General features: G+C 43.6%; 1 protein-coding gene across 5 annotated transcripts in view; it reads right to left on the bottom strand.

Moving 5' to 3' along the window:
• Positions 1-24873, bottom strand: part of LOC119783949 (AP2-associated protein kinase 1-like) — a 39902-nt gene that overhangs the window by 6280 nt on the left and 8749 nt on the right. Inside the window, exons 12-18 of one of the 5 annotated variants that reach the window (XM_038285709.1) lie at positions 21724-21897; positions 20832-21019; positions 20366-20544; positions 20214-20282; positions 3183-3338; positions 2815-2904; positions 2144-2291 (exon numbers count right to left, since the gene is read on the bottom strand). In XM_038285709.1, the coding sequence (XP_038141637.1) occupies positions 2197-2291; positions 2815-2904; positions 3183-3338; positions 20214-20282; positions 20366-20544; positions 20832-21019; positions 21724-21897 (951 nt within the window). In that variant the 3' untranslated portion in view covers positions 2144-2196. Of the gene's footprint in view, positions 1-2143; positions 2292-2814; positions 2905-3182; positions 3339-20213; positions 20283-20365; positions 20545-20831; positions 21020-21723; positions 21898-24873 lie in introns of those variants that run through there. The other 4 variants (XM_038285705.1, XM_038285707.1, XM_038285706.1 and 1 more) reach the window with 4 other exon arrangements.

Here is a 24873-nt window from a genome sequence, read left to right on the forward strand (position 1 = left end):
AGCGCTGAGAGGGACTCCTGCGGGAAAACGCGGTCGGGGTGGGGGAGGCGCCCCACGGCAGAGTAGGAATGATACATGCTTTCACTAAGAGTCTCCAAAAGCCGCCAGTGACACCGAAAAAAGTCGCCAGATTTGTCGCTAGTCGCCTTTTTGAAAAATAGTCACTGGAGGGGTCTGAAAAGTCGCTGAGTTGGCAACACTGCACCTACGGCGCTGACTCGCTCTGCCATATTTTTTTTCTTCTTCTTTCAGTCAAGTGGCAGTGATGACGGCGCGGCGGATGACGCAATAATCGCGCGACACAACTAATCGATGATGAAATTCGTTGCCAACGCTTTTAAAAGTCGATTTTTATCGATTTTATCGATTCGTTGTTGCAGCCCTACTTGAGGCCTTCACAGAATACCTGTAATAATGCACTTCCTCTATTCAATACACAGGTTGCATCCATTTGTTTTCATTTCAGAATTATGTATCCCTTAGCATCCATAAATAAAATCTCTCAAACTGTTCTTGCAAGGAGAATAAGATGTGATCATGTTCAAGATATATATCAATATTTTGGCAAGCCAATCTAACATTATTTAAAACTCTAAACTTTTCGATCCTATTAAAACTTTGAACAGGACACCATGTTTCTCCTCAAAGTTAACCAAAGGTTAGAGAGAATTTGGCCAAAGAACACTATAACAGATCCATTCCTTACCTGCCTATCTGTGTAGTGGGAAATGACTGAGTGGTTTCTGAAGGTCCAACGTTGATGCCTTATGCTACGTTCAGACTTCAAGCAGCAAGAGCAGCAAAAACGTGTGTTCTGCTTCATTTTTGATGCTTGTACAAGTTTTGTTCTGACGTGCGGCTGAAGCATCTCTGCTGCTCCTGCTGCGCAGTGGAAAAGTGGCTCTGATGCGCGTTGGGCTGAGCTACCCTATAACTTCTTTGCCTGTAACAATGGCAGCTATATATGCTGTGATCAGTGGGTAAAAAGTCGTTTTAACTGTTTTTTCTTTAAGAAAGTTCACGTGAAAACTGAATCTGTGCAGTCAGTTCATCCAGATTACCATCCTGCCTTCAAATATTATTTAGCTGTCAGAACCGCTCAGACCCCCACATACCAGCGATGCGCTCTCACTAGGAATCCCATTCAACAGCAGCCTATGGCCCAGCGCCTCTTTGCAGTTTGCCGCAGCGGCTGGAGGGTGGTTTTCATGAACGTAATCTGAACTGCAGGCACGAGGATAATAAAAGTGAACACGTTTTGCCGGCAGATTTTGGCATTTTAAGTTAATTTAGGCGTTAATAGACTGTTTCAGAGGAGTTATCATAGTGATCTGTATCGTCAGTGATGTGTCTCTCTCCCTGCCAGCTCCCAGATCAGCTTCTCTAATTGGTTGATGTGGCGAGTTGAGCAGCAAAAGTTAAATTTTTCCAACTCCAGCAGAAGCTGCGTTTGCAGCACGTTCCGCACGTCAGATGCTCAGCAGCTCACGGTGCCCTGCTTCAGAAGCTCACGACGCGCTGCTTCAGCCGCTCAGACGCGCTGCACCTGCCGCTCAAAACGAGCTGCGGGACGTTTTATTGCGCCTTGATGAGCGTCAACCTTTGACTTTGCATGTAAACTAGCTGCTCCAGCTGCCTCTGCTGCTTTAGGTATGAATGTAGCATTAGTCTAAATATTCTATTGGAAATTGCTTTTCTAGGTCTACCTTCATGTAAGGTCTGACATCTTACAAATAGCATCATATCAAAGCTTTAAATGTAATCACTCACAAAAAAAGGTAAGCACAAAGGAGCTGTGATCAGGCAATGCACGCAATGACAGATGTAACAACAATGGGTGTAAAATCAGGAGGGACATTATTGCAAGAACAAGGAAGCATGAAAAAAAAAAGACAGTGATGAAGCAAGGACAGAAGCAGACGATATGCTCAGGCATTAACAGAAAAAATAAAATAAAAATACCAGCGTGAAAATGTCGACGGCCAGCAGAGATGCATGAAACCAGCTTATCACGCTGCTAGAGATGGAGTTGAGGCCAAGGAGGCATAAACAGAATGGCTCTACTGAACCAATCCATGATGGCTTTTCCTCCCTTCAAAAGTTGCTACAGTAACCCATCTGTGTCCCCCTCTCCCCAACAGCCTTTTTTGTTTGTTTTTATGATTGCACTCTGCCCCTTCGACCTCTCCCACCCCTCTAGAGGTCGATGAGCTGATCCACCAGCAGAAGGGAACGCGCCAAGTTGGGGATGCTGGACTCCGAAGTGCCACTGTTGCTGTGAGAGTGACCACCTGAAAAAACGTGCCAGAAAGAAGGAGAGAAGGAGACAGAAATGGACATGGAGGAGCCGAGGGAGGTTTTGAAAGACAAGCAAAAGAAAAAGTCAATGATAGGGATTGTATGAATAAAGTTATGAGTAAGGAAATTATGAGGATGAAGGGAAATGATGGCAGAGCAGAAAGAAGAAAATAATGCATGAACAGAGGCAGAAAGAGAAAGAAGCAAAGAATAAGCTGGGATCATGTTTATACAGCTGCTTCAATATAGGTGAGGAAGTTTCACTCTAACATGAAGTGTCTTCATATAGATTATACACAGAGCCTATACGCATTTAATCTATGAAACTATGGCAGGTAACCTTTGGCTGAAGGAAAGAAAAGATGTCTGCAATGAGCAGTGGGCTGGGGATGTTGGTGTTAAACACACACTGATGATCACTAATACAAGCTAGGCTAAATTAAACAGGGGTGGAGTCATTCATTCCTGTGGTTTCAGCAGGTGTGAGCGAAATCCTTGCAATTCTTTCAAACTTACCTTGGTTTGAATTTTTTGGAATGATCACAGGAATGGGGTCAAACTCATCATCACTGCCCTTTTTCACACCAGACAAGAGGAAAGAAGAGTCTGGGATGAAGGAAGAACATACAGTAGGAGGTAGAAATGGACGGAGGAAAAAGTTAATTCAGAAGGGGAGGAAAGCCAGGAAGAAAGAAGTCTGCATGCACATTGAAAACAGAGAAGGTCCACATAGAAGTCAGGTTTAAAAATCTGCATTACATCGTTTTCAGATTCTTATTCCAGAAATCAAGGCTCCCCAAGCTAAGCTACATCTTCCTTCTAAGGTTCTTAATTGCATGGCTAACATAGTGAGCAAATGTTGTGATGCAGAACTGTTTTCTTACCGGCAGCCTGACTGGGTTGCAGCTCCTCCAGACAGGATCTGGAGCCACAGCCAGGAGGGCCAGAGGAGGAAGGGAGTGCAGAAATAAGCTGGCTGCCACCAGAAGGATGAGTTAATAAATCACAACCCAGCAGAGAAGTTTCCCCAGAGAAAGAATCTGAAGCATAGCCAAAGGGTGAGAGGAAATTTTAACTGTTAGAGCAACAAAATAAGATGCATTCTGTTAGTAAAGCAAGCAGCACACAGCAGAATTACAACACATAACCCTTTATGTTTGCTTTAAATAATAATACTAACAGATGGGTATCTGCAGTTTGGATTAAAGGAAGAGAAAACCCCATCAATCACAATCCTGTGGTCAATTTATGTTAGTAGCTTCAGACTGCAGGTTAGACTTTGGCAGAGTCAAAATTGTTATTAAGAACTAGTTACAGGTATTATAATAGAGGAGCAACATTCAACATGTTTCGCTCTTCCTGCTATAAGTACCATTAAGTATTAAATAGGTATATTAGGAGCTGAGGCGGGCTAACGTCCTCCATTAGCGGGGCTAAAATTACTATAAATGCAGTCTCACCAGCTTTCCCAATACAATACAGATCGTTAGCTTAGCCTGTAAGCTTATATGTTCATCATTCGTCAGAGCTCGGTCAGCAACACAACTGGACTAATCAATATGATAAAAGATCGCCTAAAGTAATCTCGCCACATCTAAGTACAAAACTGTTTTTTTTTTTTTAAAGTGCTTTTCACTTTGTTTCCTATCAATGACCATCCTCATACAAAAAAATAAAAAATCTGTGTAAAACCTGGTTAACATCCTATATACTAGGCATGGTGTGGAAGTAAGAGTGTGTATGTATATATATATGTATATATATATATATATATATATATATATATATATATATATATATATATATACACACATATACACTATATTGCCAAAAGTATTTGCTCACCCATCCAAATTATTGGAATCAGGTGTTCCAATCACTTCCATGGCCACAGGTGTATAAATTCAAGCACCTAGGCATGCAGACTGTTTTTACAAACATTTGTGAAAGAATGGGTCGCTCTCAGGAGCTCAGTGAATTCCAGCGTGGAACTGTGATAGGATGCCACCTGTGCAACAAATCCAGTCGTGAAATTTCCTCGCTCCTAAATATTCCACAGTCAACTGTCAGCTGTATTATAAGAAAATGGAAGTGTTTGGGAACGACAGCAACTCAGCCACGAAGTGGTAGGCCACGTAAACTGACGGAGCGGGGTCAGCGGATGCTGACGCGCATAGTGCGAAGAGGTCGCCAACTTTCTGCAGAGTCAATCACTACAGACCTCCAAACTTCATGTAGCTCAAGAACAGTGCGCAGAGAGCTTCATGGAATGGGTTTCCATGGGCGAGCAGCTGCATCCAAGCCATACATCACCAAGTGCAATGCAAAGCGTCGGATGCGGTGGTGTAAAGCACGCCGCCACTGGACTCTAGAGCAGTGGAGACGCGTTCTCTGGAGTGACGAATCGCGCTTCTCCATCTGGCAATCTGATGGACGGGTCTGGGTTTGGCGGTTGCCAGGAGAACGGTACTTGTCTGACTGCATTGTGCCAAGTGTAAAGTTTGGTGGAGGGGGGGATTATGGTGTGGGGTTGTTTTTCAGGAGCTGGGCTTGGCCCCTTAGTTCCAGTGAAAGGATCTCTGAATGCTTCAGCATACCAAGACATTTTGGACAATTCCATGCTCCCAACTTTGTGGGAACAGTTTGGAGCTGGCCCCTTCCTCTTCCAACATGACTGTGCACCAGTGCACAAAGCAAGGTCCATAAAGACATGGATGACAGAGTCTGGTGTGGATGAACTTGACTGGCCTGCACAGAGTCCTGACCTCAACCCGATAGAACACCTTTGGGATGAATTAGAGCGGAGACTGAGAGCCAGGCCTTCTCGTCCAACATCAGTGTGCGACCTCACAAATGCGCTTCTGGAAGAATGGTCAAAAATTCCCATAAACACACTCCTAAACCTTGTGGACAGCCTTCCCAGAAGAGTTGAAGCTGTTCTAGCTGCAAAGGGTGGACCGACGTCATATTGAACCCTATGGATTAGGAACGGGATGTCACTTAAGCTCATATGTGAGTCAAGGCAGGTGAGCAAATACTTTTGGCAATATAGTGTATATATATATATATATATATATATATATATATATATATATATATATACACACAGGTGCTGGTCATAAAATTAGAATATCATGAAAAAGTAGACTGATTTCAGTAATTCCATTTAAAAAGTGAAACTTGTATATTATATTCATACATTACATACAAACTCATATATTTCAGATGTTTATTTTGTTTAATTTTGATGATTACAAATGACAACAAATGAAAATCTCAAATTCATCATATCAGAAAATTAGAATATTACTGAAGACCAATAAAAACAAAGGATTTATAGAAATGTTGGCCAACTGAAAAGTATGAACATGAAAAGTATGAGCATGTACAGCACTCAGTATTTAGTTGGGCCTCCTTTGGCCTGTATTACTGCAGCAATGCGGCGTGGCATGGAGTCGATCAGTCTGTGGCACTGCTCAGGTGTTATGATAGCCCAGGTTGCTCTAATAGTGGCTTTTAGCTCTTCTGAATTGTTGGGTCTGGTGTATTGCATCTTCTTCTTCACAATACCCCATAGATTTTCTATGGGGTTAAGGTCAGGAGAGTTTGCTGGCCAATTAAGAACAGGGATACCATGGTCCTTCAACCAGGTACTGGTAGCTTTGGCACTGTGTGCAGGTGCCAAGTCCTGTTGGAAAATGAAATCTGCATCTCCAAAAAGTTGGTCAGCTGCAGGAAGCATGAAGTGCTCTAAAACTTCCTGGTATGTGGCTGCGTTGACCCTGGACCTCAGAAAACACAATGGACCAACACCAGCAGATGACATGGCACCCCAAACCATCACTGACTGTGGAAACTTTACACTGGACTTCAAGCAACGTGGATGAAGTGCCTCTCTTCTTTTCCTCCAGACTCTGGGACCTTGATTTCCAAAGGAAATGCAAAATTTACTTTCATCAGAGAACATGACTTTGGACCACTCACCAGCAGTCCAGTCCTGTTTCTCTTTAGCCCAGGCAAGACGCTTCTGACGCTGTCTGTGGTTCAAGAGTGGCTTGACACAAGGAATGCGACAGCAGAAACCCATGTCTTTCATACGTCTGTGTGTGGTGGTTCTTGAAGCACTCACTCCAGCTGCAGTCCACTCTTTGTGAATCTCCCCCACATTTTTGAATGGATTTTGTTTCACAATCCTCTCCAGGGTGCGGTTATCTCTCTTGCTTGTACACTTTTTTCGACCACATCTTTTCCTTCCCTTCGCCTCTCTATTAATGTGCTTGGACACTGAGCTCTGTGAACAGCCAGCCTCTTTAGCGATGACCTTTTGTGTCTTGCCCTCCTTGTGCAAGGTGTCGATGGTCGTCTTTTGGACAACTGTCAAGTCAGCAGTCATAAAATTAGAATATCATGAAAAAGTAGATTGATTTCAGTAATTCCATTTAAAAAGTGAAACTTGTATATTATATTCATACATTACATACAAACTCATATATTTCAGATGTTTATTTTGTTTAATTTTGATGATTACAAATGACAACAAATGAAAATCTCAAATTCATCATATCAGAAAATTAGAATATTGTGAAAAGGTTCAAAATTGATGGCCCCTGGTGCCACACTCTAATCAGCTAATTAACTCAAACCACCTGCAAAAGCCTTTAAATGGTCTTTCAGTCTAGTTCTATAGGCTACACAATCATGGGGAAGACTGCTGACTTGACAGTTGTCCAAAAGACGACCATCGACACCTTGCACAAGGAGGGCAAGACACAAAAGGTCATCGCTAAAGAGGCTGGCTGTTCACAGAGCTCAGTGTCCAAGCACATTAATAGAGAGGCGAAGGGAAGGAAAAGATGTGGTCGAAAAAAGTGTACAAGCAAGAGAGATAACCGCACCCTGGAGAGGATTGTGAAACAAAACCCATTCAAAAATGTGGGGGAGATTCACAAAGAGTGGACTGCAGCTGGAGTGAGTGCTTCAAGAACCACCACACACAGACGTATGAAAGACATGGGTTTCTGCTGTCGCATTCCTTGTGTCAAGCCACTCTTGAACCACAGACAGCGTCAGAAGCGTCTTGCCTGGGCTAAAGAGAAACAGGACTGGACTGCTGGTGAGTGGTCCAAAGTCATGTTCTCTGATGAAAGTAAATTTTGCATTTCCTTTGGAAATCAAGGTCCCAGAGTCTGGAGGAAAAGAAGAGAGGCACTTCATCCACGTTGCTTGAAGTCCAGTGTAAAGTTTCCACAGTCAGTGATGGTTTGGGGTGCCATGTCATCTGCTGGTGTTGGTCCATTGTGTTTTCTGAGGTCCAGGGTCAACGCAGCCACATACCAGGAAGTTTTAGAGCACTTCATGCTTCCTGCAGCTGACCAACTTTTTGGAGATGCAGATTTCATTTTCCAACAGGACTTGGCACCTGCACACAGTGCCAAAGCTACCAGTACCTGGTTGAAGGACCATGGTATCCCTGTTCTTAATTGGCCAGCAAACTCTCCTGACCTTAACCCCATAGAAAATCTATGGGGTATTGTGAAGAAGAAGATGCAATACACCAGACCCAACAATTCAGAAGAGCTAAAAGCCACTATTAGAGCAACCTGGGCTATCATAACACCTGAGCAGTGCCACAGACTGATCGACTCCATGCCACGCCGCATTGCTGCAGTAATACAGGCCAAAGGAGGCCCAACTAAATACTGAGTGCTGTACATGCTCATACTTTTCATGTTCATACTTTTCAGTTGGCCAACATTTCTATAAATCCTTTGTTTTTATTGGTCTTCAGTAATATTCTAATTTTCTGATATGATGAATTTGAGATTTTCATTTGTTGTCATTTGTAATCATCAAAATTAAACAAAATAAACATCTGAAATATATGAGTTTGTATGTAATGTATGAATATAATATACAAGTTTCACTTTTTAAATGGAATTACTGAAATCAATCTACTTTTTCATGATATTCTAATTTTATGACCAGCACCTGTAATGATTGGTGGTGTTTTAGTCATTTATAAAACCAACTAAAAGGAATTTTTAAAATATGTTTCAGTTTTTCCAAGTGGATCCTAAAGGGTATTAGGGATGGGACGATTTATGAAAACAGTCAGAATCGTTCGGTTCGATTCGCGCGTTTCGTTCGGTTCATGCGCTGCTCCTTTTTCTCATAGGCGAAGCGTTTACATTCCAGAGCAGAAGGTGGCGGTACTGCGACCAAAGCGAACCACCAGTAGTAAACAAGAAGAAGAAGTGAAGCAGCTTAGCCGGGTGTAGCAGAAAAAAATCAGTTGTTGTGTAGAATTGTGTCAGACTGGCGAGTGGGAAAGAACAGGAGTTGGAAGACGCGCCAGCAGCACTTTATAGGTCTGCTGTATGGGAGCGCTTTGCACTTAGAGTGACCTACGATGACAGCGGAAAGAAAGTTGTGGATAAAAGTGCAACAGTGTGCAAGCATTGTGCAACACGTTTTGTTTATGCTAACAGCAACATGTCATGCTAACCCCGAAATCCCTCATACTCCGTCAGCAACCCCCGCTGCGCTCCAGACCGGCTGCTCAAAGCAAAGCCTACAGCCCCCACTGTGGCTTCGTCTGCTCCCCTCTGAGTTCCTTGGAGATGGTAGAGAGCATGTAACCTGACAGCATGCGCCAGATGATTAAATTCAAAGCAGCAAAACATACGGAAATGATCCAGGGTTTCCGTGGATCATTTAAAATAATTACAATCCATTATTTTTGGGGGGATTTTTTCATTAATTTCATAATTTTTAATGGGATTTCGGTGTAACAATCAACATGTATCGAATCGAACCGAAAACCGTGACCAGAAACCGTGAATCGAACCGAACCGAACCGTGGATTTTGTGAACTGTTCCACCCCTAAAGGGTACTATATCTTTTTATTTTGTTTCCATCCCTTCTTGTTCCCTTCTGTATAAAAAAAAAAGTAAAAAAAAAAAATCATATTTAAATGGTATCATACTTAAAAGGTTTTAACCCAGTGACATTGTAACAAAAAAGCTGCTTAATGACTCGCCACCATAAATAATCAGCAGGATACAGATGAAAGAAAATTCTGCAAAGCTGTTGAAGGCATGCAGTAGCGACATCTAATTGTCATCAAGATCCATAACGACAACAAAGTTATGGAAAGTTTTACCATTATGATTGTGTGACAAATCATTGGTCAGAGGAGATGGAGGCTGAGCATTTCATCAACAGACATCCTAAATGAGATTTTCATGAAGTAACAGGTGAGGACGCAGAAAAGGATCTTGTTGGCATCAGGAGGTTTTGGGATACTGTTTTCCAATCCAATCCAATCCACTTTATTTATATAGCACGGTTTAAATAAACACAAGGTTTTCAAAGTGCTGCACAAAAAGATAAAATAACTAAAATAAATAAAAGTAAATAAAACAAAATAAAAGCACAGCCCGCAAAGGATAAAAATATGCATGTGTATCGTTGGGTTACTTAACGTAATCCCTGGTTCTTTGATAACAGAGTGAGGTGTTTCACTATGGGAATCGCCTTGGCGTTACCAACTACGGAAGCTCCAATGACATCACGTCTGTCTGAGACAGACAGGTTGAGCCGTGTCCGTGGCTCCACCCACCAGCTAGATCACGGCCAACCTACCCGCCTCAACTCATTCTAGGCAGGTTTCTTTCCGTGCCCATGCAAAAAGGGATGTGTTGGTGAAACACCTCACTCTGTTATCAAAGAACCAGGGATTACGTTAAGTAACCCAACGTTCTTTTTCTAACTTCGCTCGGTGTTTCACTATGGGAGATATAGCCCACTCCCGGATTGCATGATGACCCCAAAGCCATATATGATAGGAATCACAACCCAGGTCTCAGTTGGACCCTAACATCCCTACTCCAAGCACTGAGTGTGCTAGCGATGGCCGGGCCACATCCAGCCTGTAAAACCTCACAAATGTGTGCGGCGTAGCCCAACTGGCTGCAGCACAGATGTCCTGAACTGACACACCACGGAACAAAGCCCAAGAGGTGGCCATGCTTCTGGTAGAATGGGCCCTCACCCCTTTAGGGGGCTCTGATCCTGCGCACCTATATGCCAGAGATATAGCCTCCACAACCCAGTGTGCTAATCTTTGGCGGGAGACAGGTTTGCCCTTATGAGCAGTAGCCCAGGATACAAACAGAGGGTCAGCTCTTCTAAAACAGGCTGTCCTGTCCACATAAGCTCTTAAAGCTCTCACTGGACATAAGCAATGAAGCTTCTGCTCATCTGCAGAAGAGAAAGGGGGTGGATGGAATGCCAGCAATTCCACCATCGAACACCTATATGCTGAATCCAACACCTTCGGCACAAAAGCCGGGTTGGGTCTCAAGCACACCTTAGAGAGCCCGGGTGCCCACTGTAAACAGGCCGGACTGACTGAAAGTGCATGCAACTCACTCACCCTCTTAGCCGTAGCCAACGCTAAGAGCAGGGCAGTTTTCAATGAAAGGAACTTTAAGCCAACACCCTCCAAAGGTTCAAATGGGTGATGACAGAGGGCATCCAACACCAGAGAGAGATCCCATAATGGCACCAGAGGCTTAGAAACTGGTAACTTACGTCGGGCCCCTCTCATAAAACGACACACTAAGGGGTGCTTCCCCACAGGTTTATCACCAAACCCTACATGACAAGCAGAGATTGCGGCTAAATAAACCTTAATTGTTGAAAAAGCCTTACCCTTCTCCAACAAGCTCTGCAGAAAGCAGAGCACGTCCCCCACTGAACACTGAAAAGGAATGGTCTGTTTTTCCTCACACCATTCCTCAAACACTCGCCATTTACCACTGTAAAGATAGCGAGTAGAAGAAGCCCTAGCATTCTGTATGGTGTCGATCACCTCTGGGAGGAGGCCTGTTGCATTTAAATTCTACCTTTCACGGGCCAGGCCCAGAGAGCCAGGTGATCTGGGTGTGGATGATAAATCTCCCCTTGAGCCTGAGACAGCAGGTCCCTTCGAACGGGGAGGGGCCATGGTTCGGCTGACAGGACTTGGATTATCTCTGCCACCCAGGGCTTCGATGGCCACCAGGGAGCCACCAGAATCAAAGACAGCCCCTGTTCCCTCACTCTGACTAGAGTTGGGGATATCAGGCTGAGAGGAGGGAAAGCATAAAGCAACGCGTCTGGCCATGGGTGCGCCAGCGCGTCCATACCCAGTGGAGCGTCTTGGTCTGACAGGGAGAAAAACAGCGGGCAATGAGTGTTTTCCCATGAGGCGAAGAGATCTACGGCAGCCCGTCCGTATCTCTGCCAGATCTGCTCCACCACCTGTGGATGCAGCTTCCATTCCCCATAGAGAGGGTTCCCTCTGGATAAAAGATCGGCCCCTCTGTTCAGAATTCCCGCTACGTGCGTTGCTCTGAGCGACAGAACTCTGGTGCTGCTCCACATAATTATGTCCCTGGCCAGTCTGCGTAATTGCAGGGACCTGGTGCCGCCCTGACGGTTGATATAAGCCACCACAGTGGAGTTGTCGGTCTTTACCAAGACGTGGCGACCCATCACATATGGCATGAAGTGCTTCAGAGCTAGGAACACTGCGTGCAGTTCCAGCATGTTGATGTGAAGCCGCCTCATTCTCGGCGACCATATGCCATTCACCGCTCTGCCCATCATAGTTGCGCCCCAACCTGTCAGGGAAGCATCGGTCGTCATGGTAACCCTGGATGCTACGGTCCCCAGCGGGACGCCCGACGTGAGAACCGTCGGGTCTCTCCAGGGCTGAAGAGCCGCCATGCATGCCTGTGTCACTTTTACTCTGCGGCACAGATGACGGCGGGGACAGAGTCGCAGCGAGGCGACCCACCGCTGAAAGTCCCTCATCATCAGAAGCCCCAGATGGACCACTGAAATCACGGATGCCATAAGACCGAGGAGCCGCAGGCACAGTCTGAATGTAACGACGTTTCCCGACTGAAAACGCGTCATGCACTGGGTGAATGACAGGATTCTCCCCTCTGATAGTGTGACACGATAAGAGAGGGAGTTTATTTTGAGACCCAAATACTCCGTGCATTGCACGGGAGTCAGGCGACTTTTGGCTTGATTTATCCTGAACCCGAGGTTGATGAGGTGGTTGATCACTGCCAGGGAGTCGCTGACTGCCTGCTCGCTTGACCGAGAGCAGATTAGATAATCGTCTATGTACGAAAATATTCTGATCCCGCGCATCCTCAGAGGGGACAGCGCCGCCTCCACACACTTGCTGAACACCCTCGGGGCTAATGACAGCCCGAACGGGATGGTCTGAAACTCGTAGGCTGCGCTCTGATAAGCGAACCTGAGAAACTTTCTGTGTGGGGGGTAAATGGAGATGTGAAAATAGGCGTCCGCGAGGTCGATGGTTACAAACCAATCCCCCGGACGGATGGAACGGCACAGTGCTTTGTGTGTGAGCATCCTGAATGTATATCTGCGTAAGTGTCTGTTTAACACACGCAGGTCGAGAATGGGGCGTAGTGATACGCCGTCTTTCTTTGGAATGAGAAAATAGCGCGAGTAGAAGCCCTGACGAACCTCCTCGTCCGGTACAACTCTGATCGCTTTTTTCTCTAACAGGGATGCTATTTCGTCTTTCAGGACGTGAGCTGAATCCCCGGTGGCAACCGAGGAGAGCACTCCGTTGAATCTCGGAGGTCTCGTGGAAAACTGCAGTCTGTAACCCTTGGAGATTGTATGCAAAACCCATGGAGAGACAGCGCATGCGCGCCACTGATCTGCCCGAGCAGAGAGAGGAGAAGCGTCGCTGCTAAGTGACGTCATCCCCTCTGTACTGCTGCGCTCGGCTCTCTTGTAAAGAGCGCGAGCTCCCTCTGCTGGGCGCAGAGGGGAGTGGCAGAGAGCCATTTGTGTTAATTTTTTTCTTTTTTGTGGGGGGCTTTCTGCCCTTGGCAACATGCCTGGCTGCAGAAAAGCTGTGTTTATTTTCTCTAATTCCCCCTGAACAACACTTTGTAACATGGGGCACAGCTGAGTGCTTGGTGACACTGATAACGTGCTGTGGAGTGTTTTGTGACACTGTGTCCTCCACCCCAAAATGTCTTCTCTCTGAACGTGAGAGGGAGAATTTAACATGCCTCCTGGTGAACTGGGAACTACAGGAGCATCTGAATCCTGGACAGAGAAGTTTTCCCTGGTGCCTGGAAACCTTCTCTTCAGAGGGGAGATGGTTAACAGTGGGGTTAGGTTGCCCGCTTTTTCTTGCTCTCCCCAGGGTGGGATGGACGATTTTTTGCAGCGGCCGCTGCAAAAGAGTGCTTCCCCCATGGTCTTGGGTTCTCCGCTTTGCTTTGCTGGGTGGATTGTGTGGCAGGTCTCCTTGAAGGCTTGGCTCCACCTTGCCGTACTCTCACTGCAGCAGCCGCAAACCCAGGTCTGGGTCCCTGTGGGGGGGTTTGGCTGGGCTTACGAGGCAAACAAAGGTTAAAAGCCTCTCCCTCCTGTTTTCTGAGGGTACTCGTCTCCCTCATCTTCTCCAAGGAGGGGCCAAATAGACCTTTTGTCGGGTCATAGGGCGCATCCATGATCTCGGCCTTCTGGGAGTCACTCAGGCCTGACAGGTTTAACCATAGGCCTCTTTCCCCTGAGACCGCCAGACCCATGACCCGACCACAACCTTGAACAGCACCTCTAGAGGAGCGCAAGATGAGATCGTTCACCACACAGATCTCATCCCATAGACTGGGGTTAGGTGTCCCCGAGTCAAGTTGACGCCCCATCTCCTCCAGGATTTCACCTTGGTACGCAGACAGCAGTGTAACCGCGTTAAGTGAGCACACTGACTGACCCGCATATCTGTACATCCTTTGGTAAATGGAGGCTGTGAGGCGGTCCATTTTACCTGGGAGCGAGATGTTTGAGGATGCTGAAACCGATCTGCGGTTAGGGTGGAGGTGGTAAGCCACTGAAGGCTCTACAGCTGGGGGTTCGGCCAGCCCCAGCTCACCCATGCCCTGTATCTCCAGCTTAGAGAAGCCCTTGGTGGGAAGCTTACTCTTAAATGGGCTGGACCAGAAACGGCTCATTTCTCTCATGCACGCAGGAACGGCTGGTAAAAGTTGCTTTGCTGGTGGTAAAGCTGGTGGAAGCCTTTTACCGTCGTACAGGTCCCGTTCTGCTCCTTCTGAATCCTGCGCTGCAGGCCAGGGGATGTTCAGCTTTAAAGCCGCCCGTCTGCACACATCGTACAGATCACTATCCCCCGGGGAGGTGACTTCTGCCCCGCTTGGAGGCCTGGAGTGATGACCCGGGAAGGTCGAGTCCTCCTCCTCCTCCTCCATGTCCTCCAGTTCCAGGAGGTCGGAGTTAGCGTCACCCTCCGTTTCGTCGATGTCTGCATCGAGTTTCCCGCTGTCCATAAGGCCCTCAAACAGAGGAGGCATGGACGGGTACTCCTCTTCCATCACGTCCGCCCAGCTCTTAGAGGCTAGCGGCGGATGGTTTTCACCCGCCGCCGCAACGGCTGCAGGTGAGGAGAAGCAAGGGTCCTGGCTGTTAGCGACAGCCACCCTCAGCCGCCTCTCCAGGATCTTTTCCGGCATCGACGCGCAGTGCTGGCATCCCTGAGGGTCCGCCAGCGATGCCTGAGCGTGCTTAGCGCCCATACATGCTATACACATCGGATGAGGGTCCCGCCCAGAGATAGATGCCCCGCATGACGCTGGACACGGGCGGGATACAACCTCTTTAGCCTTCGGTTCCGAACCTTTGGCAGGGGTAGGAGCCGCAGACATGACTGTAGATAAAACACGGAGCTCGTCGCTACACGTTAGCTCTTTACTGATATAAAGTCCGTTCGCCACAACACGTTAACCGGACTCTTATGCTAGCGATACCCTGCTAGCCAAAAACCAAGCCCACCTTTACGTGTTAGCTCGGCTGACACAAGCGCACTCTATTCCGTTAATTAAAACGGAGTAGATACAGGGACAGCTCGCCTTTACGCGGTCACCGCTCCCAGCGTTTGTGTTCCAGAAAGTGCTTCTGCCGAAGCGCTTACTCAGCACGGTACAGGCCTGTCCTGGTCCTGCGTTCAGCGACGTTTTCCTTTACGGAACGCCTGAGAACAGTTAAACAGGTCGAAGCTAGCCTGAGCACGCTGAGGGAGCTTAGTTGTAGTCTTCACACGGGAAGAAAGCGAGAATGAGTTGAGGCGGGTAGGTTGGCCGTGATCTAGCTGGTGGGTGGAGCCACGGACACGGCTCAACTTGTCTGTCTCAGACAGACGTGATGTCATTGGAGCTTCCGTAGTTGGTCACGCCAAGGCGATTCCCATAGTGAAACACCGAGCGAAGTTAGAAAAAGAAACATAAATCAACATGTGTACATAAAATCAACATGTGTACATAAAATCAACATGTGTACATAAAATCAACACTACGTTTTATTCCTCTTCCAGAGACCCTCACCCCCAGATTCCACATACTCCATCAGCGCTCTGTTCTGCTCATGTACAGAATACTTGTCTGTTATGTTAATGAATGAGAGCTGTTCCACATTCAACGCTACTCCTCCGAACATCACCGTCCATTTTATTTTTGCTCCACTCCGGCCAGGTCAAGATCGCAATTGCAATCGCACCAAACAGGAAAAAGAACGGCGAGAAGATCTGGTTTGTCAAATTAAAATATAGTAACAATGGATTGGTAACTACAACTTAGAGCACAATTCCTTGAAATTTCCAAAAACTAAGGTCGTTTAAATAAATGATTGGATGCAAACCATTGGTAATTCAACATACCAGGAAGCAGATTTCTCATCTCGATCAAAATATTTATTTTATATCGAGAGTCTTAAAGTTTAATCACATCCAGTCAACAGAAACTTCTTCTCACAGGCCTGGATGAAGAGATGCTGAGTTTGGAAGTATAGAACAAACAGTTCATAAAAAACAATTTTGTATGATCCTAGTTATCCCTGTGAGAAAAATCAACAACAACAAAAAGAAAATATTAGGGCAGAAACTGAACATATGCTTGATGCTGATGGGGATTTTTTTTAATGTATCATATTAAATTAAACGTTCATTTCCAGATGTTTTGCTCCTTTGAATTGTTATCAATAATATTGCGCATGCTCTCCTCAAAGTCGGAGCGCAGCAAGACGGGAGGAACATCGGAGGCTGTAGGCTTTGCTTTGCGCACGCGGTCTGGAGCGCAGCGGGACGGTGATGGCGGATGTGGGATTTCAGGGTCAGAATCAGTTCTAAATTCATAGCAAGTTGACGTCTTCCAAATACAGGGGTGTCATCTAAAAAGGGTGCATATGCACAACATTTAAATGCAGCAAGTTTGCTGACTTGTATTGTGCCCGGTCAGCAGCTTGATTCTTTGCTCCAAATTAAAAAAGCTATTCTATTTATTCTGTTTTATAATTACATGAGAGGACATTGAAGTTGGTGCAAAGTGTTCTGCTTGCAGCTCCTGCTCCTCATCAATCTAGAGCAGAACGTATCATTCAGGGAGGAAAAACAAAGTGGATCCAGTGGAGTTTAAACCAAAAACTACATGTGCAGGCTGCGGATAGTTTTTTTTTTTCTGGACTTAAATAAAAGCATTGGATTGAAAGAAAATAAATATTTGAACTTACTAACGATAGATGCAAATGTTGGTGAATGTATTGTAAAATGCTTTGGTAAACATATATAAGTACTGGTCATTTACCAATAAGTGCTTAATGCTACCTTCACACCGCACGTGATCTCAGCAGCAAAAAAATTGTTTCCTGCTTCATTTCTAAAGCTTTTCCACATTGAGGTCTCACACGTGTCAAGAGTGTCTTTGACGCTCCTGAAGCTCATCCAGTAAAGTGTGCCTGTGCTTGTGCTTCTCTTATGTTCAATGACAGAGGGTGGCTTTGCTATATCTGCTGTAAAAGCTGGTAAAAAGTAGTGTTCATATATTTTTAAGTGAGAAAGTCCAACTAAAAATATTGTCTGCAGTCAGTTCATCAAGATTACGATCCTGCCTTAAAATATTATCTCGCTGTCTGAGTCGGTCAGACCCCCACATACCAGCGGTGCGCCATCATTGTGATTTAAGCAGCAGCTCCCTCAGGCCCGGTTTCCTCTTGGGGGATTATCTTCTACTATTCGTGGCGGCTGGAAGTAGATCTTAGCGTTTTTCAGGTATGTGGTACAAACTGCAAGCACCACGATAATAAAAGCAAACATATTGTGCAGACAGGCTTCGACATTTTAACTTAATTTGTGCATTAATAAACGGTTTTAGGGGAGCGATCGAAACGATTTGCATCAGCAGTGCTGTGTCTGTCTCCCTGTCATCGCCCAGATCAGCTTCTCTGATTGGTTGATGTGGTGCATCGAGCAGCAAAATTTTTATTTTTTGAGCATCTGCTGCTTGTGAAGCACTACTTAGAGGCTCAGGAGGTGTTGCTTCAGCTGCTCTAGACGTGCTGCAGGACCTTTTGATGTGCCTTGATGCACATCAACCATAGACTTTGCATGTAAACGTGGTGCTGCTGAAGGCGCGGGTAGTGTAAACATAGCATTAGTTGATTTAGTTCAACCCAACACTTTCACACATTCCATAACCAGTTAGTAGTAGTGACCTTTACCCCAAGAATATAAGATCTTTGTAAGAAGATGTTTGAGCGGGTTCCTTTATAAATATACAAATGAAATAATAGTAAAAACTCCTTATTTCAGGAAACCTCTGTTAAGATGGCCTACAAATCAGATAGATTTTTCAAAATATCTGTGAACATCATAACAACACACACACTGAAGAGTGCAATCCATGCTTAAAACAACCGGTCGGTAGCTGCTGCTCATACTTACAAGTAAAGTGCTAGGAAATGACACAGCAGATGTGACCCTTTCCTGCCCTCACTATGAGGGAAAAAAGGCCAAATGGATACGTTTAGATTTGTCAACTTCTTCCTCATCGGGAAACTCAAGAATAGCGGTTAGAATTTGACTTGAAGAGATAAGCTGTGAAGAGTGTGAAGAATTAAAATATCTTTCTTTCATTACAAGAAGAATCTGTTTAGTCTTAATGTATGCATTAAATAACACTTAAAGTAGTGCGAGCATTCAGAAATGATTAGTACACCAAAGGCTAATCTATAGAGAATTAAAATAGCAGGATTTTCATTTCAACATGACAGTATTTAACTTTCACTCCGTTCTACTTGGCTCCAGTAAGCCTTCCTCCAGCAGTAAATAAATCCAATTAACAAAAGGGAATTTGTCCTGCGTGTTGCCACGCAACACTGAAAGGACCGATCAGCATGTGAGATGCCATCTAGCCCATATCTTAGAGTGTCTATTCATGGACATGGACAAGAAGCCACTGTGAGGCTACTGCTATGTCAACACGGTGGCACAAAGTCCAAGCTACAAATGTCTTTCTTGTAAAATAACGTGTGTAGTGATATTCAGGAACCCTGCTGAGGTAGGAAGGGTTTGGGGTGTGTGCCATTTAAGTTTTAAGAAGGTCAGAAATCTTGATTCTGACCAACCTGACTGCTTTTCTTTTTATTGGATAAATTTTCATCTAGATAAAAAATAGCTTTAACCTTTTTTTTAAAAAAAAAAGAAGAAAGAAATTAAAATAATAAAAAAAATATATTTGTTACGTGTCTTAGCCCATTTCAGTAATTTTATCATTAGCTCAATGGAGATTAGTTAATGCAAACAGAGCATCTAATATAACTATTTGATGCTGAATGAAATTGAAGAGCAGAATAATTGCCTTAAAAGGGAATAGTACCTGGAGTCATGAAAGAGTTTGGTATCATCGCTTTGCATGAAAGGATTTCACAGGCATGCTACTGCTTGTAAGCCAACTCAAATCAACCATTGAAGAATATGAAGAACTTAGAGGAGAGATTTGATTTCTCAAAGTTAAGATTTAGAACACCAAATAAAGTTAAGCAAGTTCCAGGAAGATTTGAAAATAATCCATCTGAGAAACCGTTTTTCCATCAGTTTGTCAAGTAATGGCAACAAGGAGGTGGGATCAGTTTAGATGCCGGCCTGTTATCAAGCAGGACAGCAGGGAAGCCATTTCTTCACAAGAAAAATTAGAAAGGAAAATCTGCAGGAAGTATCGGGTTTGGATGTCATCTTCCCTGACTGAGATCCAGTTACTGTAATGAACATTACGACTTGCCATGAATAAAGAGGGACATCAACTCCTCTAAGCGTGACTCTTTCTAATCCAACTGGTGATAAGCAAAGATTTAAAAGGTATCGAATGCCTCATGAATGAAAACTACTTTTGTTTACCCTTCTTGGTTAATTCCCAGAATATCATAAACATGATGCATTTTATGATAAAGGCTTATTCATGAATTCATCTCCTCTTTAAGTTACATGCACAAAGTTCATATTCAGAGCTTCTTTTTGCTGTTATGCACACTTCGCATCTCCTATTATGCAGACTTTTTTTGCTATTAAGCAATGCTATCTGCATTGTATTTTAAAGTTTAACCTTTTTTTCACTTTGTTCTTTTAATTTCTCAATAATTTTTTTATTGTCTCTACTGCTGTGACCCTTTTATTATTATGCAGCTTCTGTTGCACGTTAAATTTCCCATTGTAGAACCATTAAGGATTTTCTATTCTATTTTAAGGTTCAATCACTCAATCATTTTCTACAAAAGAGAGAAAGAAAATAAAAGAATTGACACATTTTTGGTGTGCATTTAGAGAGAGAGAAACTAGGAAGAACTCAAGCTTTCATTGAAAAAATATCCTGGAAAATCAATAAATGAAATACACTACAAAAATAGGACAATTTATCAAATTTACGAAAACGACAACAGAGCATACAAGGGAGCAAAACAGCTCCACCCCTGGAAATATCAGGCAACACATTTAGGAAGTGAATAACAGAAAAGAATGGAGTGTTACCTGGAAAAGCACCAAGCTCTGGAATGAGACCATCACTGGAAGTGAGGTCTATTTCTCCTGGCTGAGCAGCTGTGCAGAAATAATACAACGTTAGACATTAAAAACCTAAATCAGCCAGCTAGGATTTTAAAATGCCGTATTACAAAACTTACACTCTGATAGCTTTGCAAAGTCTTTGTTGAGTAGCTCCTCCGCAGTTAGCTTGGAGAAATTATCATCTCCAAAGGGGTTCCAGCCGGGCTGAGGATTTGGTGCAGCGTCAGGAGCACCTGGATGATACACATTCTGCTGGGACGAACAGGGGGAGCCTGAAGGAGTGGTGCTGGCTGATCTGTAATACAAACATGTTTCAATACATGAGGCTAAATAAGCAAAGGGAAACTGAATAGAAGGTGCAAAGTCTGCATGTGTGAGTGTGCTGGCCTGCCTATGTATGCCCCTCGCTTTGTTTAATGACTTGTGCTTCTAAAGCTCAATTCCTCTTGATATAAAGCAGACCTTTATCTTCCTATTGGATTCTGGCATATGAATAAACTCCCATTGGCTTTCCAGACTCCCTCCACCTTATGAAAAGGACTCTTTATTCTCAAATAGCTGAAAGGAGTTAATTCTGCTTACTTGGACTTGTTGAGGCTGGCCTCAGCTGCGGCTGCCTGAAGCAGCTGGGTAGATTTGCTAACTGGGACCCCAAAGATGGCACTGTGGGTGACGTCGCTCAGGATCCGTCTGTGGCCACTTTTAGGGGCAATCTTTGGTGATGAAGGGGGTGTCAAAGAGCCTGCTTTGTGGATATCTCTGCCTGAAGGCTGGGATGAGATACAAATGATACAGAGGGCAAGATATAAAAAAAAAAGCAAAAAAACAAAAATGAAAAAGCAAAACTGAATGTAACCCCAGGTATAAAATGAAGTCAGTAAAGAAGTCAAGTTAAAGAAACCAAGCTGTGAAAAAAGATTATTTCTGGAAATAAAGGTTGTTTACTTTCAGTTAATCAAAGAATTACAAACTGAGAGAAAAAAGTTGCACTTGAGGATACATTTTTTTTTTTCTTAGAGTAATAAACAAGTCTTTATTAGTGTTTGCACTCTCCAAATTTTAATCAATGCACTTTAGTTGTTCATACACTGATGGCTTCAGAAAAAGCAACCAGAATAAACTAATAAGCAATTGTAAATTGATATGATTGGTATATATCTGCAAAATTAAGTGGAAGTTTAATAAAATATTATGAAATTAAGAAGATTTTTAACTGAAAGTGAACTTAATGAAAAGAGACTTATGATTTACAGACAATCAAAAGAGAGAAAAATACCCTAAAAAAATAAAAAAAAGCATAGGAGACGCTTCTATATAACGTTCTGATTGACACTCAGCTCCAGTATGTTCACTGCCATAGAGGAGAAGGAAAAAAAGAAAAACAAATCTGGATGTGATTCATCAGAGATGACCTAATAATGATCAGCCCAGACCCAAAGAGCTGCAGGCAGCAGGAGGAGGAACGAGATGTTACCACATCTGTTGGAGCAAGGACTGCAGACTCAGGGATGGCTGCAAGATGAGATGCTGCTGTTTCATGGACTACTTGTTGCTGTTGGAGTTGCATGGTGGAAACTGAGGGAACAGGTTTAGCTTTGGACTGCAGTAGAGTAGATGGATGGGAGGGTGTTTGATGTTGGTGCAGGTTCTGCGGTTGATTGGAATACCACACAGCCAATAATGAGAAATTCTTACTGCCACATTACTGTTCATCACTTGTGTAACAGTGAAGAAAATAGAAAACAAAAAAAACGAAATAACTCCACCCGTTTCTCATAAAGGAAGGCATACTAATATGGTGAATCATTAAGAGGCCATTTTTCATTTCCATTGGTTTATACATCGAGTCAATTACTAAACTTGATCCACTGTATATTTTAGGGCTGCAACAACGAATCGATAAAATCGATAAAAATCGACTTTTAAAAGCGTTGGCAACGAATTTCATCATCGATTAGTTGTGTCGCGCGATTATTGCGTCATCCGCCGCGCCGTCATCACTGCCTCTTGACTGAAAGAGGAAGAAATAAAAATACGGCAGAGCGAGTCAGCGCCGCAGGTGCAGTGTTGCCAACTCAGCGACTTTTCAGACCCCTCCAGCGACTATTTTTCAAAAAAGCGACTAGCGACAAATCTGGCGACTTTTTTCGGTGTCACTGGCGGCTTTTGGAGACTCTTACGTGAAAGCATGTATCGTTCCTACTCTGCCGTGGGGCGCCTCCCCCACCCCAACCGCGTTTTCCCGCAGGAGTCCCTCTCAGTCAGAGCCTCAGCGTCCAGACTGCAAATGAAGCGCGCATGCACCGGGATTGACGGCGCAAATTGATCACAATAATTAAAATAGCCTGCACGTTGTAAAGCTAAAAAAGTGATAACATGCAACTTTTTTCAAAAGGAATTAACATGGCACGGAACCACCATGTTTGTTTGGTTTTAAAGTGGGGAAACGTAACGTTAGTTTCTTAGGTAGCTCATCTGATGCTTTCCTTTCCTTACCTTGTTAGTAGGTTACAGACAGTGATAAGGTTGGCTACTTATTTTACTTTTAATTTCATTTGAATTAGCTTAAGCAGCGTTTATATTTTCTTTATAAATAAATTAACTTTCAAATTATGAGGGCAAGGCTTTTAAAGTTTAAATCTTCTGGCAAAGATAAAGAAAAGAAGATCCTGCAATTTATGGAAGTAAAGCAGAACAAAATCCAGCAAGATCAGTAATATGTCAATTAATTATATGCCACATTCCCATGTAAATATCTGTCTTTGGAGGATGTGTTTTTTAGCACCCCTAGTTCTCTCATTTTTATTCCAAATACAATTTATAATTTGAATCACAGGGCTATTTTTATCTCTATGGTTCAGTATTTTCTCAAGTAGCAACTTTAACTGCTATACTTTCCTGTCTTAAAAGGCAGAACTCTTCTAGTCTAAAATAAAACTCATTTGTTGAAATGGGGGGGCCTATTGTTTGAACCCCTTAGGGGCTTTTAAAACAAAAATGTCTTTTTTTGCGCTTTATGAAACAAAGTAGCCTATATTTTGTGGATGTACAGCTACATTTCTCATGTAAGTTTGCGTAGTTTTAACACAAACATTTATTTTTCATATTGCACCAGTACAGTTAATGAGCAACCTGTACTTGTGTGCTTGTTTGTTCTGTCTATAATGTTTATTTTGGAATAAAGAGGTTAATATAAAAATATTTTTTGTCCGATTCATCGATTAATCGAAAAAATAATCGTCCGATTCATCGATTTTTAAAATAATCGTTAGTTGCAGCCCTAGTATATTTCATTACTTTTTGAAGTACTTTAGTGCAAGTGGTATTCGTTTGTAAACAGCTTTCATTCTTGCAACAGAGGCCCCTACCAAGAAGCAAATTCCACCTAGCAAGATTAATCCAGCCTATCCAGTTTAAACAAGATACAACGATGGCAGCGGGATCATGAAGCTGGTCATCAACTTGCAAACTCAATCCAGCTTTGATTGATCATTAAGCTGTGAATGTGCACCTATACAGGGGCGGGTTAAAGGTAACAGACTAATCACAGTCATGAGCACAGAGGGGAAACCACCACATTTCTCCTGTGAGGAACAAACATCTTACAGAAATACCAAGAGGAAAAAAAAAAAAAATAAAAGTCTAAAGGAAAATTCAAAACAAAAAAGACGCCAGATGGCATGGCAAGGGATTGCTGACTATGTAAACGAGCAAGTTACACACGAGTGTCATTTAACACAACCATGCATCCCAATCACTGCACTGCATATTAATCTCATCCCACTCGGGACCGAAGAGGACGGGAACAGATAAAAATATTGTGGTTTCACAATGAAAATGACATCTGACAAAAACCCAGGTGTTGATTCACCTGCAATAGCATAAATACAATCTTTTGTACGTCATTCAGGCAAGTGGCCATGCAGGAAGGATAATTAATTCAACTACATAATTAAACAGCTCGGCAGACCGCTCAGCATCCCTGACGGTGTACATGAAGCTGCCGGTGTAGGTGCCAGATCTGCTCGGGTGGTCAGATCTGATCGGGCCCTGCGCATGCCAGTGACATCACGCTACATGATTAGATGAACGATACCACATGATGTAAAACACTGTGGTTGTCCAGACATCAATAATAACATTACGCAGCGTCAGTGTGCAGATCGGGAGCATCTGTAGTGTTAGCGTGTCTAATGACTGATAAAGTTTTTACCTGATCGATAAAAGTGAAAAAAAAATCATGCAAGACCATGATATATAAGGGGATATCTGCGTAGCACTGTGACAAGCTGTGCTCAGTAACTAACAGGTTAGCCTCTTTTAGCTGAGTCAGTTAGCCATATTAAGCTACACTATTTTTAAATTCGTGTCAACAACAACCGTTCTTTTTCTTCAAAAAGAATAACTTGCTCTCTTAGTCTAGAATCTCTATGAAAGTCATTTTTTTAAGATGACCCATTTGTCCTCCTCTGCCCTCAAATCTTAATAAAAATAATTAAAAATAAGCTGAGACTGTTTTTTTCACCTTGTTAAATGGCAGAGCTCAGTTTGTCTTAGAAGGCAGTAATTTCCTTGAAGACTGATGATTATTTTCTATTTTCGGCTACTTTAGATGGCAGAAGAA

The sequence above is a fragment of the Cyprinodon tularosa genome, unplaced genomic scaffold, assembly GCF_016077235.1.
Source record: "Cyprinodon tularosa strain WSP-4 unplaced genomic scaffold, ASM1607723v1 ctg214, whole genome shotgun sequence".
Taxonomy (NCBI): domain Eukaryota; kingdom Metazoa; phylum Chordata; class Actinopteri; order Cyprinodontiformes; family Cyprinodontidae; genus Cyprinodon; species Cyprinodon tularosa.